General features: G+C 37.5%; 1 protein-coding gene and 1 non-coding gene across 3 annotated transcripts in view; both read right to left on the bottom strand.

Annotated features, from left to right (window-relative positions):
- Positions 1 to 15,959, bottom strand: part of LOC114253403 (uncharacterized) — a 171,324-nt gene that overhangs the window by 141,439 nt on the left and 13,926 nt on the right. For both annotated transcript variants that reach the window (XM_028188283.2, XM_028188275.2), the window contains exons 2-5: positions 10,000 to 10,080; positions 9,036 to 9,192; positions 7,588 to 7,733; positions 6,520 to 6,642 (exon numbers count right to left, since the gene is read on the bottom strand). In XM_028188283.2, coding sequence (XP_028044084.2) covers positions 6,520 to 6,642; positions 7,588 to 7,733; positions 9,036 to 9,192; positions 10,000 to 10,080 — 507 coding nt within the window. The remainder of the gene's footprint in view (positions 1 to 6,519; positions 6,643 to 7,587; positions 7,734 to 9,035; positions 9,193 to 9,999; positions 10,081 to 15,959) is intronic.
- On the bottom strand, positions 10,361 to 10,442 carry TRNAS-AGA (transfer RNA serine (anticodon AGA)). Its single transcript has one exon. It is a non-coding gene; the product is annotated as a tRNA-Ser (tRNA).

The following is a 15,959-nucleotide window of genomic DNA, read 5'->3' on the forward strand; positions in this document are numbered from 1 at the left end:
AAAGCCAACGTATGGCGCGCTTTCGTGCAGTTTTATTATTGATATCTCATTGTTCAAATGCATTTAATACTAAAAATAATGGTTTTTGATATTGGCCCTATTAGCAGTGGGCCACAGAAATGATTACTGGTGCCAGGAGGAATGGGATTTGCTAACAGAAATGTGAATGCAATGCAATCCCGCGTGTATATTTAACACACGGTCATACACATTTCAGCTTGTGCGATGGGGGAGCCGTCAAAAAATACAATTGAGTTTTTGACTTCATGATTCAAGATGGCTATCGGAATTTACGTTATGGCTTCGATAAAACACAAAAAAAATATGTTTTAGATTAACGGTTATACAACCTTTTGTAGAAGTCGGCAAAATTAGGACTACTAACTCATGCGTGTCCACAGTATAATAAATACCATTGGTTATCCTTTAACGAATTCGACATTCGAAAACAATAAAAAAACGATCGAAAAGATAAACAATGGCACCGGGAAAAGTGACGGTCTGTGAGCATGTGCGCGAGGCTCATTAATATTCATGACCGACGGATTACCAAACGTATCTTTTTTTTTAATTAGGTCTTACTCACTTGCGGCCATGGCAATCAAACGAAGGATTTGAAATGTAACTGCATACATAATACGTCATCCTTCACAATATCAATAGCAATATAGAGTATCAATACCAATATTACGATTTTTAATATCATTTGTCCTCATGTTGTGCTGTGGCGAATTGTTTGAAATGATGTGGGACAGCTACCTGCCAGATGGACCGACGACCTAGTCCAAATCGCTGGGTCACGTTGGATACAGGTAACAACGGACCGACCGCACTGGAGATCGATTTGAGGTCTATTTTCACTATTGGCCAGCTATAGGCTGAGATGATTTTTGTTTGATATTCCCACAGACATGGCCCACTGAGTTTCTAGCCGGATCTTCTCAGTGGGTCGCGTTTCCGATACGGTGGTAGATCCCGCGAAGCACTGTTATTGCTAGGGTTAGTCTTAGCAACGTCGTCAGGTTTGGGCGCCGTGAGCTCACCTACTTGTTAGATTAGCCTCTGAAGGCTTTGAGCTTTGGTAGGAAAATCCCAAAAAAAATGATTGATAGAGAATTTAGGAATAGGGAAACTTATTTCAAAATTCTTCTTTCACTAATACAGCTTTCGAAGAAACACATCATTAAAAAAAGTCTAATTACTCCAGCTTTACTCCGGATACCTTCATGCTTATAACTAGCTTATTAGGGTTTCATTTATTCATAGATATGTATATTATTACTAGCTGACCCGGCAAACGTTGTGTTGCCTTAAATAAGATTTCTAGGGAAATTCTAGTCTAATATATAAAATTCTCACAAACCTCATTCAACCACATAATATAGTAAGCGGCACGTAAGTTGGCAAGGTTTTGGTGTAGTGGGGGTAATGTCGCGCATAGTGTACATTGCAACAAAAAAATGGTCACTTTTATTACCCGCATATATGTTAATTTTATTTTATAAAATTTTTTATTTGCCATAATTTATTTTTAAGTCTGTGTGTTTAGAAGAAAGTTAAAGAAAAGAGAGGAATTCGTGAACTTCGTGTATTAGGTGTTATAAATAAAATACAATTAAAAGTTAAAAAATTTATTTAAAAAAATATACTTAATATTAAAAATTATGTGTCGCCGTCGTCACTATCATTTTCTAATAGTGCTACACCCCTTGGATTAAATTTATGGTAGCACCTGAGCTGGTGGAAGGAGTTGGCTCCTCATCGTCGACATAACGAAGAGTCGCTGTCGTCACTGGCGTAAATAATAAAACGCTCAGTGACTGAATCGACTATAATTATGGTCATTGGTATTTGGTCCTGCCATTGCAAGCAAATTTAAAACAATAACACTCGTAACAAAAACTAAATTTAAAACAGTAATAACAACTCGTAACAAAAACTCAATATAAACAAAGGGTTCCTACAACTTTAGTAGGCGCATGTGTAACCGGGAGCGAACGGAACGTGGACGCGGTGCGGGAGGGGAGGGTCGACTGACTTACCAATCGTGCGCTCGGAACGGTGCTACGTCTTTCCCCGCGTCCCGCTTGACAACCAAAGAGACCTAAAAAACGACTTCTGCGCATCTAGCGACTCTTACCAAGTTACGTGCCGGGGACTATACCTCATTATAACCAAGAAAAAAAATAAAAAATGTTTGGGGTGGACAGCCCTTATCACTTAGGGGTATGAAATATAGAAAGTAGCCGATTCTCAGACCTACTGAACATACTATTGATACACAAATAAAACCAAAAAAACATGGCTGGCAAGCTACGATTGATACACAAATAAAACCAAAGAAACATGGCTGAAAAATGTATAGTGAGTAAGACAGGAGACCGGCTTCGTCCTCATCCCTACTACGTGATGTTTGCTGGATGAGAGGCGACACCTGGCGGGGATAACTGATCGATTGAATTTAAAAAAAATCATAATTAAAGGAACTTGAAATTATAAACTCTGAATAAGAATTTATCGTACTACAATCATAATATTTGATTGCCATCTTGCAACCTTATTGCGGATCTGTGCATAGAATAAAAAAAATAAAAATCGGGATGGAAAAATAGGGGTTGATCGTATAAGAGTGAAAATTGAGAGTAATATATATATTTTTTATTTTAAGTCATGACAAAATAAAAAATAAAATCTTGCCAAAAAATTTAAAATTTATAATTAACAAATAAAAAATAGGGGTTGATCGTACAGGGGTGAAAATTTCAGAGTAATATGATTTTTTTTATTCTAAGTCATGACAAAATAAAAACAAAATTCTTGCAAAAAAATTTAGTTTTTAATTAGCAAATAAAAAATAAGGGTTGATCGTATAAGGGTGAAAATTGAGGATTGTATGTATTTTTGTATGTTGTATCATAAAAAAATAGAAATAAAAAAATTTGTCTAAAAAATAAAAAATAAAATTTAGGGGTGGACTACCCCTAACATTTAGGGGGATGAAAAATAGATGTTGGCCGATTCTCATAGATACCGGATAAGCACAAAAAATTTCATCAAAATCGGTCAAGCCGTTTCGGAGGAGTATGGCAACGAAAACTGTGACACGAGAATTTTATATATTAGATAACTGTTAAAACCTCTCTTGTTCGTGACAAAGACACAAGTCAACCAACACAGAGCGAGCATCACGCAAAGCACGCTACATAATATTTAAGCCTTCGACAATGTACGCGGATAATAATTGACACGACGACGCGTGTTGAACATGGAAGTACATTTATTTGTTAGTGCGCTGGATGTGGTATTCTATTAATGATTTTCCCGTAATTCGTGCTATACCTATATCATGGGATGATCGTTTGATTTCTTTACAGCGAATTCGAAAACTATGATTTTTTAATCTGAAAATGATGCGGTTGTTTTGTTATTTTCATACATGCGCCGTACATGACTCGATAGCTAAGTACTTTTTTTAAATCTTGTGTTGAGTGAACCATTATGTCGAATAACATGAAACTATTCAGATGAATACGGAACCTAGCTCTCCTATTTCGTGCAGATAAATCTGTCAATACAGTGAGTAAGATTTATCTCCTAGTTGATCGTGGCCTAAAGGATACAACTCCCGGTGTAATGTCGTATCGAGCGATGCTACTGTGTCGGTGTTCGAATACCGCAGGCAGGTACCAATTTTTTAAAAGTCTATTTCAATTTTAATTTAATCCGCCGTCCTATTTCGCCCCTTTAATAAAGAGTCCGACGATCTTCTGGCGTACTTGTAATTCTTAATCCTAAACCAGGGACGCCCGTTTAACGTAACAAACCGTACAAAAATACGAGGGCTGCACTAAAAGTATCGGGAATGGAATATTTCCACTGTTCCTGTCATATTAAAATCTTTTTAATTGAAAACTCCTTGGTTTTAAAAATCGAATACCATTTATTTATTTAAAAAAAGATTCTCTGTCTTGTCACGAGGTTTTGTCAAACTTGTTTAGTCGTTGAGAAAATGGAATTGACTCGAGAAAATTCAAGAGCGATGATTTATTATGACTTTCGAAGTGGTTTGACACAAAAACAGTGTGTTGACCGGATGATTTCTGCATTTGGCGATGAAGCCCCATCCAAAACCACAATTTATCGCTGGTTTGCTGAGTTTCAACGTGGACGTGTCAAGCTCAGTGATGATCCCCGTCAAGGTCGTCCAAAAACTGCAGTCACCCAAGAAAAAAGTTGTTTTCCCGATGGATACCGCATTCGCTCTGTGAAGAGCAAAAAGCGGCTCGCGTTACTTGGTGCGTCAAAACTCTCGAAAGATTCCACGCAGGACCCTCAAATGCTGTATACAACATTGTATCAAGTGACGAATCCTGGATATACGCGTACGAACCCGAAACAAAAAACCAGTCACGAGTTTGGGTGTTCGAAAATGAGTTAAAGCCAACAAGAATTGTTCGTTCACGGAGTGTTGCAAAAAAAAATGGTGGCCACGTTTGTCTCCAAAACCGGCCACGTTACGACTATTCCTCTTGAAGGACAAAGAACGGTTAATGCAGAATGGTATGCTAGCATTTGTTTACCACAGGTCGTTTCTGAACTCCGTAAAGAGAACTGCAACCGCCGCATCATCCTCCATCACGCCAATGCGAGTTCTCACACCGCGCACAGAACAAAAGAGTTTTTAGAGCAAGAAAACATAGAATTATTAGACCATCCGCCGTACAGCCCCGACCTAAGCCCTAATGATTTCTATACTTTCCCTAAAATAAAGAATAAATTGCGTGGACAGAGATTTTCATCACCTGAAGAAGCTGTGGACGCCTACAAAACGGCCATTTTGGAGACCCCAACTTCCGAATGGAATGGTTGCTTCAATGATTGGTTCCATCGTATGGAAAAATGTGTCAAATTTCGCGGAGAATACTTCGAAAAGCAATAAATACATTTTTAAATAGTAATGTTGTGTCACTTCGTTAATTCCCGAAATTTTCAGTGCCGCCTAGGTACCGCATCCAAATCTAGATACAATACAAATTCGTGGCTCTTCGTTACGTAAATTCATAGGCACGGAAATCTATCGATGCGTTATAACGAACAAACGAATATGAATATGATGTGATTGCCGAGCGTGTACGAGATTTTATATTAGCATACATTCATAACGAATAAATAGTAAGATTTGTGTGCTTAGTGCGAGTTTTTTTACTTCTCGATCGTGTAAAAGTTAACTCAAATTTGTATGGAGTTGGAACAGCACCCCTAGCGGCAAACGTATGCAAAAGTTTCAACTCCATACCACTTAGCACACAGAACAGCCTACTAATCGTAGAGCACGATTACTTCTTGATTGATGATCATGATGCATGCATCTATAACGCATGATTCTATAATCACAGATTTCGCCAAGATTACACTTTAGACAAATATTAATAAATACAAACAATATTTAATCTATTTTTGATTTGAACACAGACTATAAGCAATAAGAAAAGTTTGACAATAAACAAATAGTATGCATGCGTGTGTGTATTTTTTTTTAAAAATGATATAATGTATTTTTTTTGCATAATTTAAAATATATATTAACATTCTGCACTCGTTCCCTATATTCTCTATAAGTATGGGGAATTTCATTAACCTCCGACGGCGCAATTTTCGTAAAAATGGGTACAAAGTTTCTGCTTCACGTATTAATATATACTAGTGGTCCCCGGTAGTAGGCACACTATTATGATTCTGTTGTCAAAGAATTAAATACTTCTATAATCACGGGTTTCGCCAAGACTACACTTTAGAAAAATATTAATAAAGACAAAAAATGTTTCATCTATTTTCAATTTGACCACAAACTATAAGCAATAAGAAAAGTTTGACAATAAACAAATAGTATGCATGCGTGTGTGTGTCAAATACATGGTAGTGTGTGTGATATTTTTTTTTATTGATTTAATGTATTTTCTTATAAAAAATAAAAATAAAATATTAACATTCTGCACTCCTTCTCTATATTCTCTATAAGTGTGGGAAACGCCATACTCTTCCGTACGCGCAATTTTCGTAAAAAGGGGTTCAAAGTTTTTGCGTCACGTATTAATATATAGATACTAGCTTTTGCCCGCGACTTCGTCCGCGTGGAATAGTTCACAAATAATGCTTTATTTTAGCACAAATTTGGTTAGCATAAAAAACGTTATAGTGAGCCAACTTTAACATATAGACATATGCTGTCGCAGACTTTTTTTTAGATCTTTTAAAGGGGAACAATTGTGTCATACATTATTTTAGCGAAACTTTAACCGTTTCTGCAGCGCACGCAGCGGAAGCTCCCAAAAGGTAAAAATAACCCCGATTTTGGAACATTCTTTATTGGTGCTCCGCTTTTATTTTTTATAGCCTATAGCCTTTCTCGATAAATGGGCTATCTAATATTGAAATAATTTTTCAAATCAGACCAGTAGTTCCTGATATTGGCGCGTTCAAACAAACAAACTCTTCATCTTTATAATATTAGTGACTTACTTCCGTCCGTGCTTGCTGGCGCGGTGCAGTGGCGTCGAAGAGAACACTTGCGCCCTCCGACTGTGCCGATACTGATCTACCAGTTGAGGCCTAACCCGAAGCAGGTGTTTCACTGTCTCCAACCTGCCGCGATGATACGACGAATTATTATTTCGCATCTATTCCTCTTAGAAAAAAAAAAGAGAAAGACTCTATGGGTAGTGCCACTGACTGGATGGTGGTCTTGGACGTCTTGAGTAGGTACCACCAACCCGCCTATTTCTACCGTGAAACAGCGTTTCGGTTTGAAGGGTGAGGTAGCCGCTGTAACTATACTTGAGACCTTAGAACTTATATCTCAAGGTGGATGGCTCATTTACGTTGTAGATGGGCTCCAGTGACCACTTAACACCAGGTGGACTGTGAGCTCGTCCACCCATCTAAGCAATAAATAAAAAATAGCAGTAACTGCATAAAGTTCAGCGAACACATAAAATAGGAACGAACAGACAAACAAAACCACGCAATGACCTCGGCAAATCAATCAAAACCTGTGCTACCGTTTTTTGTACATATTTATGTTTTGTTTGATTGGTTATTTTTGTTTCTTCAATTGTAAAAATAATTGTATCGTATATATCATTTGTTGGAAGACCTAATTCGTCATTTTGTCTATCACGATCACTTTTTTATATATATTTTTTCCTATATAAGCAGACGAGCATACAGCCCACCTAATCAAGTAATCCACCATTATAATATAATATCGTATATGATACCGGCCTTAAACTAGATATTTGATTGGCAACAACAAAACATTAAATTTTACATGACGAACTAAAAGACGCATGTAAACTTCTATAATCATCGAGCAAGCATATTTAAGACAATGATTCATACCACGAAAATGGTTTAGATTTAGAAGGAAAAATAGTTCTTTGCACTTATTATAGTTCTTACTTACGTACTGTTGTGGCTTTAGAGGAAAAACATTGGTCAGTCGATCCGTTGAACATTCGACAAGATACCTTAAACAGCCAATGGCCTACAAAGAGTAGGTACCTAAAGATCTTAACGCTATTTTCTAACCTGCCATATTGAGCAGCAAGATCCAAGGCGTTCTCGTTACTGATATTCTTGACTGTGACGTCAGCGCCCTTCGCCATGAGCTGGGCCACAACGTCCACGTAGCCGAAGTGAGCGGCGATCAATAGGGCCGTCTCGTGGTCACATGTCTATTACATTGTTTTCAATATTTACATAAGTACAATATTTAAAAAAGAGATTATTTTTTATAAAAATTAGATTAACGCTGGTGGCGGTATCTACGTCACAAGGCACCAGTGGTTAGGGCTCTAGAGAAAATTACTATCAGTATTAAGGCAACTAGCCGACAAGTTTGATGAGGTTAAAAATGTTTATACATGTATGTCACAGCACAGACGTGCGGTCTCATCGCGTTAAAGATCATTTTAAGTGCGGGGTCACAAATCGCCAATCAGGATAGAAAATACGGAAGATGGTACGGTAATTCAGGACCGAGATAAAGGACCGGCTTCGTCTGGTAAACAGCAAGACTGTGATCATGTAAGATCCCCTGATCGAGGAGTCGGGAATCAAGTGCCCACATCCCCTAACAAACATTTACTACTACTGCGCTGGCGCTATGATCCCTAAGTGAGTCTTGGCCTCCGACAATAAGCGTCGTTATTCATCCTGGCGTTGCGCATCAAACCAGCGGTACTTGGGCCTCCCTACAGGGCTGCGTCCCTAAGGTACACCCGCGTACACCCGTTTCACAGTCCAATCCTGGTTCATACGTACTACATGCCCCAGCCATCCGATCCTCTGCGCCTTCAACTCCCCCAGAATATTTGGCTCACCAAAAAGCCTATCCACATCCTTATTTTTCCGAACGTTAAAAGAAAACATATTTCTGAACTGATCCTATATCAGAGGAATCCTACATCTGATAGATGTATATCAGTATATCAGAAGAAGTGTGAAAGTAGCCCCGGTAGGCAACAAATTACAGAGCGGACGGTTAGCGTGGTATGGACATGTGATGCGTAGAGAGAAGATGCATGTGACTAGGAGATATATGGAAATGGTAATGCAAGCTAGAGAGGGAAGAGATCGACCGAAGAACACATGGATGGAGTGTGTGTGTGTGTGTGTGTGTGTGTGTGTGTGTGTGTGTGTGTGTGTGTGTGTGTGTGTGTGTGTGTGTGTGTGTGTGTGTGTGTGTGTGTGTGTGTGTGTGTGTGTGTGTGTGTGTGTGAGAGAGAGAGAGAGAGAGAGAGAGAGAGAGAGAGTTAAGATGACGGCTGATAGAAGAGAATGGAAGAGAAAAATTGCTGTGCCGACCCCACCTAGCGAGATAACGTGGAGAAAGAGAAAATTTCTGAACTGATCCTAGTACCTTCTTCAGACATAACAAACATCTCGACATACCATATTATTGTGGTACTTACTCCAGAATCATCTAACCTCATTTGCTACTTCGGTAAATAAAGGATGCATATTCATTTACGAACCTGTTGGTCTATATTGACGCGTGGATTCGAGTGAGCAAGCAGCATTCTGACGATTTCGGAGTCACCCCTGAAAGCGGCCAGATGGAGAGGTGTGGCGCCCTTTTTGTCCGTTATGCAAGGCGAAGCGTCCAACGACAATAACACGCGAACGATATCCCTGTGGACAAAACATTTTTTTTAAACATATACAATACAAAATACTCTATTTGTGTCGACAAAGCTGAGATATTGGCGTATATTATTATAGCACCGCTCTATCTCTTGTCTTCGCTGCCATAAAAGCGACCAATAGATTTACCGGCAGCAGGATTTTCGTAGACGCTACCATTCTGCCTACATCTTCGGCGAGACTGTCATAAGTTCCGATTTGAACTATAAAAAAAACCGTTACACTAAGGACACACTGATGAAGTGACGATGGGTGGCAATAATCACTTTGAGATTGCTATGAGTTCCAGTATCCACTTAATACATAATCTCGTTTGACCTTCAAACCAATACAAAACAAAATGAAGTCTTCATGACAGTGGGCAAGACGTTATAAACGTCGAGACCCGTTCCAGCTTACCAATACAACACGATAATAAACAAGAAATAAAGGCTCCATTTAAAAAAAAACAAATTGACGCAAAAAAGAATGAAATATTACATGTTTAAATTAAACTTTAATTTTTTACTGGTGGTAGGACCTCTTGGGAGTCCGCACGGGTAGGTACCACCACCCCGCCTATTTCCGCCGTGAAGCAGTAATGCGTTTCGGTTTGAAGGGTGGGGCAGCCGTTGTAACTATACTTGAGACCTTAGAACTTATATCTCAAGGTGAGTGGGGCATGTACGCTATAGATGTCTTTGGGCTCCAGTAACCACTTAGCACCAGGTGGGCTGCGAGCTTGTCGACCCATCTAAGCAATAAAAATAACTACAATTTTCATAGAAGTTTATACGAACCGCTACAAAAACTTACTTGTGACCATTGAGACAGGCGTGATGTAGCGGTGTGTAACCGTTATCATCTTGTACGTTCGGTCCTGGACCGCGTCTTAAACTGCAACAAAAGTACATTCATTGTATCATACAGCTACTATTATATTTCAATATGAACTCGTTTGCCTTATGATATATATGATATGATCACCAAAGTCGAAACACGTACCATTATTCGCAAACGAGTAACCATCTGAATGTCAAAGAGTATGCAAACGCTACGCTAATAAAATCCAACACAGTCCAAAAAATCATGGTTTATTATTTACGGTGACAGCCGGACTATTTATTACCTTTATACTAGCAACTATATATATATTTTTAAAATATACAAAAAAGTTCGCAGTCGGTAGGATTCGAACCTACGCTCCCAGAGGGAATCTGATTTCTAGTCAGACGCCTTAACCGCTCGGCCACGACTGCCACACAACTAACGAACGAAATTGCACATGTGATTCTTGAAGCGAATAGACATTTTTTGTAATAACATTTATTGTCGTGTATCTCAAAAAATTATATTCATCATACTTAATGAATCAATACATTTTTTGCTACTACATACGCAACAAAGATTACGAGTAACTATTATCACAATTTTTTGGGCCATCCTGTTTAATCATTTTTAAATCTGCATTTTTTACATTATCTTCTCTAGTAATAACAATAACACTAAACGATTTGGCCAAGCTGAGTACACGATGCTACACAATTTTGTATTGATAATTACGAACACATTCGTTAACCAACTCTGGAATGAACTTCCTTATTAATAACTACTTGACTTATTTCACTTCGCAAAAAACCAGATTGACTCCCTAGGCCGCAAAGGGTGAATTTTAATAAATATATAGTTTTTTCTTCAGCTTTGGCGAGTCGTAAAAATAATAAAAACTACATTTATAGTCATCCGTGACCACAAAAACCCGAAAGGTGTAGGTACCAACGTCGGAAATGAAATGACACGAGGAAATAACAATTATAAACATGAGATTTTAAGACGGAAAAGTAGTTATAATATAATTTTTAAGTATTCGCTTTATTTTTAATCGTCAATCAGCCCACGTTACTTGCCAACCTACACAATAAAATCTAGTCATTACGTTAAACGACAATTTTCTCACATTACAGATACAGCCTTGACACAAACAGACAGGTCGACGAACTTTAGACCAATCTCACAGGCCCAGGTCGAACGAAAATCGCATGTTTCGTTCAAGAGTTACAGTTGTTTATTCTTTAAACAACAACAAAAAAACTGTTAAGAATTGACAACACATCAGCTGTTTATACACGGAAGCCTTTCTAAAATTAATGTTCCTGTAGAGACTATAAACCTTACTTTATCTGCATTTAGTAGGTTTAATTTGATATTTTATACTGCTTTTTTTTGTAAGACTTTATTGCTGATACTAAACAATGCTATTTACACACAGTAGCAAATTGTTTTAACTTAAATCTAATACATCGGGTTTCCCGGTTCAGTGATCAGCGTGTCCTGTGACACATGGGCCTCTTCCACTTGCTTCCATTCTTCTCTATTGGTAGCTTTTCTGGACCAGATTGTCCCTCCAATCATTTTGATATCATCTCGTTCACATTAGTAGTATCTAATATTAATAGTAGTGGTAGTGTCGTTATCAAGTTATATTTCACGTCACGGCATCTTTCAAATTCATATCAGATGGTCAGACGAGTGAACGGAGCACTTGGCGACAAGCCGTTGAGGCAGCCCGGATTTTTTTTATTATTATCCTCGAGATTACATTCTGAAAAAGTTCGCTTAATTTTTCAAATGATATCGGAGGAAACTTGATATATTCAATTGAAAAATTAATGATATTCGATTTCGTCCTTCTCATGTCCGTTGTCTTTTCAATGACCAATTCCCAATGTCTAGTTCAATTATCATACATGATCGTTGTTTAAATAACTAAACAAATACAAAAGCATCATAGGCGGGCATGAGCTTCATGTGCATCGAAAATGCATCTGTGTATAATATGAGAGGATAATCTATATATTAATGCGTGAAGCAAAAACTTTGTACCCCTTTTTACGAAAATTGCGCGGACGGAGGAGTATGAAATATCCCAATCTTATAGAGAATATAGAGAAGGAGTGCACAATACTAATATTTTTTTAAAACAATGCATGAAAGGTACATTAAATCAATAAAGAAAACATTACACACACTACCATATATTTGACACACGCACGCATGCATACTATTTGTTTATTGTCAAATTTTTCTTATTGCATAAAGTCTATGGTCAAATTGAGAATATATTAAATATTGTTTGTCTTTGTTAATATTTGTCTAAAGTGTAGTCTTGGCGAAATCTGTGATTATAGAAGTATAATAAATAGTCTTTGGTAATAGAACTATAATAATGTTCAAACTTACAATTTCAATTAATTATAGTCGAATTTCGACTACTGCGGGACCACTAGTATGATAAGAATAGGTATAAAGCTATAAAGATTGCTTCTAAGCGAGCCACCTAGCTTAAACATAGACCTAGAGATCAATCTAGGAAGCCAGCTCCGGACTGTGTGAAGCAAGACCCTAATGGTGACAGTAACGTCGTGGAAACAAGAGATAGAACAAAATTAGAAAAGAATTATTTCGGAGTCCAACACCCATAAATTTTTTTTCTCTACCTATTCGCTGGTAGTCTTAGAGGCTATTGCAGCTACGGGTAGGTGAGCTCACGGGCTCAACCTTAGAGAATTTGCTAACATTAGTACAGACTCGCACGCTTAAAAGGAGACTCCAATCATTTTATTGTTTTGACTCGTTTTTAAAAATAAAGTATTTTGTATTTGTATTTTGTTTTAGCACTAGCAAGAGTAGTGCTTCGCAGAATCTACTACCATCGGATCGTAATCGCGACCCACTGAGAAAATTCGGCGGGAAACTCAGTAGGGGGCACCCATCAAAGTGAGCAGCGTCACGCACGCACACGAAGTGAACAACGTAATAAATAAAACAATTTTCGAACACAAATAATTATTTAGACTATGAAACGGTCGTTATAAGCACGACCGTTATTAGCAAACAAACAACAATGCGACACGAAGTTAGTAAAAACGGTACTTTGCATAATCGAATGTACATATTCACACAGGTGCTTATTTTCATTCAGACGTTGTTTTATTACACATACTTTTCATTTGCATTAAGCTTGCTTTTATTCGTCTATACTAATATTATAAAAAGGAAAGATTTGATTATTTTTTTGTATTGAATAGGCTCCGAAACTACTGAACCGATTTGAAAAATTCTTTCACTGTTCGAAAGCTACACTATTCCCGAGTGACATAGGATATAATCTTTTTTGAAAAAAAAATTAGGGATCTTTACTAAAACTATAATAATGTAACCCAAGGTGTAAAAAAATTACCTAAAATATTCTTTACATCGCGTGCCCTGCGAAAACTATTCATGATAGAATAAAATAATGTACTACGACTTTGTAGAGCACATTATTATTTACAAAAAGTATCGCTACGGCATATGTCTAACTATTATAGTTATGCGCAATAGTTTTTTTTTTATTTGAAAAAATAAAACAACGTCAAATATCGTTGAAATGTTTTGTTAAAGACCCGAGCGGAGCCGGAGCGGGCCGCTAGTAATCTATACAGCGGTAATAGAAAAATATATTTTAAATTCTATTTGTAATGTTTATCTGTAATCGTAATCTTATGAAACACTTTGAAAACGATGGATTGCAAGTATAATTTCTTCCAAATATTACATTATGAAAAATTATTAATACATAGCATAAAAATTTGAAAATAATCATAAATATTACACAGACAATCTCAAGGTCTACAAGATTTTATTTAAACGCGAACTTATATTCGGCTTATATTCGGTCGACTCTAGTCCCTTGCAATAAGGTCTTGATACGAAAAGCAATCTGTTGGCATATTCAAATGGTATTCGTAGAATTTTAACTTAGCGGAAGATAGAGGCACTGGGTATTTTACCCAGAATTACTGACTCAGCTGGACGAGTTAAGAGCATACAAATGATGGCAACAAAATTTTACGTACATGTTTAATAGAAGTGGCATGTTTAGGGAAAAACACTTGAAAAATCTAAATATATCCTTAGCCAGATTAGTTGTTTTAAAACATGTGTTTATAATAATAATAATAATAATAATAATAATAATGTTTTTATTTCAAGTATCCATGACTCATATAAATTGTTAATAAAACTTGACCTATGTTAGTAGTTATATTTAGATCACAATGAATTACTGTGGTAACATCCCATGGGAGATGGCACCACAGCGACCCATGTATATACAGTCCAGCCTGCTTGCGATCATGCTCAGGATACTGTTGGAGCTGGCCCTCACTCTGTTTACCAGAGATGCACACCTCTTACGCATGGTAGCGTAAAAACAATCTATGTGCGCGTCTGCAAACATCCCTGATGCGCTACAAAAGCGGGGCAGCACCACCAGCACCCTAAACGCGTTATTGTATTGAACACGGAGAGCATTGTACGATCTTTGAGTATATCCAGCCCACAAGCTGCACGTGTAAAAGTTAGTACAGTAGGCCCTAAAGAGGGTGACCTTGACTTTAAGTGAACACCGTGCAAACCTGCGAGCTATCATATTTGCTCTAACCGACAACGCTCTCCGCTCTCGTTCAATATCTTCATCATCTTTGAGATCAGGGGTATAACGGCTATATATATATATATTTATAACGGCTATGTTGAACAATTGGAACGGTTGATGTTGTAGTGTTGAAGCCCTTGCTACTTTCCCCAATTCAATCTCGAACGGGAATGTATGAGAGTTTAGTGTGGGCCTATACCATCTTCGAGCTCAGAATACAATATACGCGCGACTGTTACTCATTTAAACCTCGAAGGAGGCTAGAAAAAAATAGGTGACCTCGTCTCTCATTCATCTTCGTAATAAATAAAAAAGATAAACTACAAAGTGAACGAATCTATTGATGGATTAACACTTAATTTACTGGTGGTAGGACCTCTTGTGAGTCCGCAAGGGTAGGTACCACCACCTTGCCTATTTCTGCCGTGAAGCAGTAATGCGTTTCGCTTTGAAGGGCGGGGCAGCCGCTGTAACTATACTAAGTCCTTAGAACTTATATCTCAAGGTGAGTGGCGCATTTACGGTGTAGATGTCTATGGGCTCCAGCTACCACTTAAAACCAGGCGGGCTGTGAGCTCGTCCACCCATCTAAGCAATTCGACGTATTTAACGTTATTCGTCGTGATTTGACAATAATACTAACTACCGTCTAATATTTAATAGACGGTGATTTATATACCATTTTTAATTGTTGCCTAACGATGCACCCAGCTATGCCGAACCGATGACAGTGATCGTCCAAAAGCGAGATATGGCTTATATCCAGCTTTTGACTAGTCTGAATCGATTAATACTCGTAATAAAAATGGTGATCTGATCAATACTTATCGAAAACAACGTAGTATTTCTAGAATACATACTTAATAAGATAGGCTATATAAGCCATCTTCGAGCACACGAGCGCCAAATCGACGGATAGGAGTCAAAGTGGTCTCCATGGCCGAAATCGGTCGGATGAATCATCACTTAATACTTACTCGTATATAGACATATTTCAAGCACAACAAGTATAAAGCTACATATAACATAAACAGTTTCTCGTATAAACTCACAGCGTACTCCACAAACTATTACTTTATAATTTAATGTACACGCAAAATGGTTGAATTAAATTTAACATGTCAATAAATCGATTTAAATTTAAAATTTATTTACGAAAATACTTTGGGCAATGAAGTAAGATTTGTTGTAAAAATTCGTATTCAGATTAGTATTTCTTAGAGGCGCGTCAATCAATATTATTGGATGCCCACTTCGCATTCATCAAGATTCGTGTAATAACAAATAATATTAATAC

This window comes from Bombyx mandarina, chromosome A1 (genome assembly GCF_030267445.1).
Source record: "Bombyx mandarina strain Sakado chromosome A1, ASM3026744v2".
NCBI classification, from domain to species: Eukaryota; Metazoa; Arthropoda; class Insecta; order Lepidoptera; family Bombycidae; genus Bombyx; species Bombyx mandarina.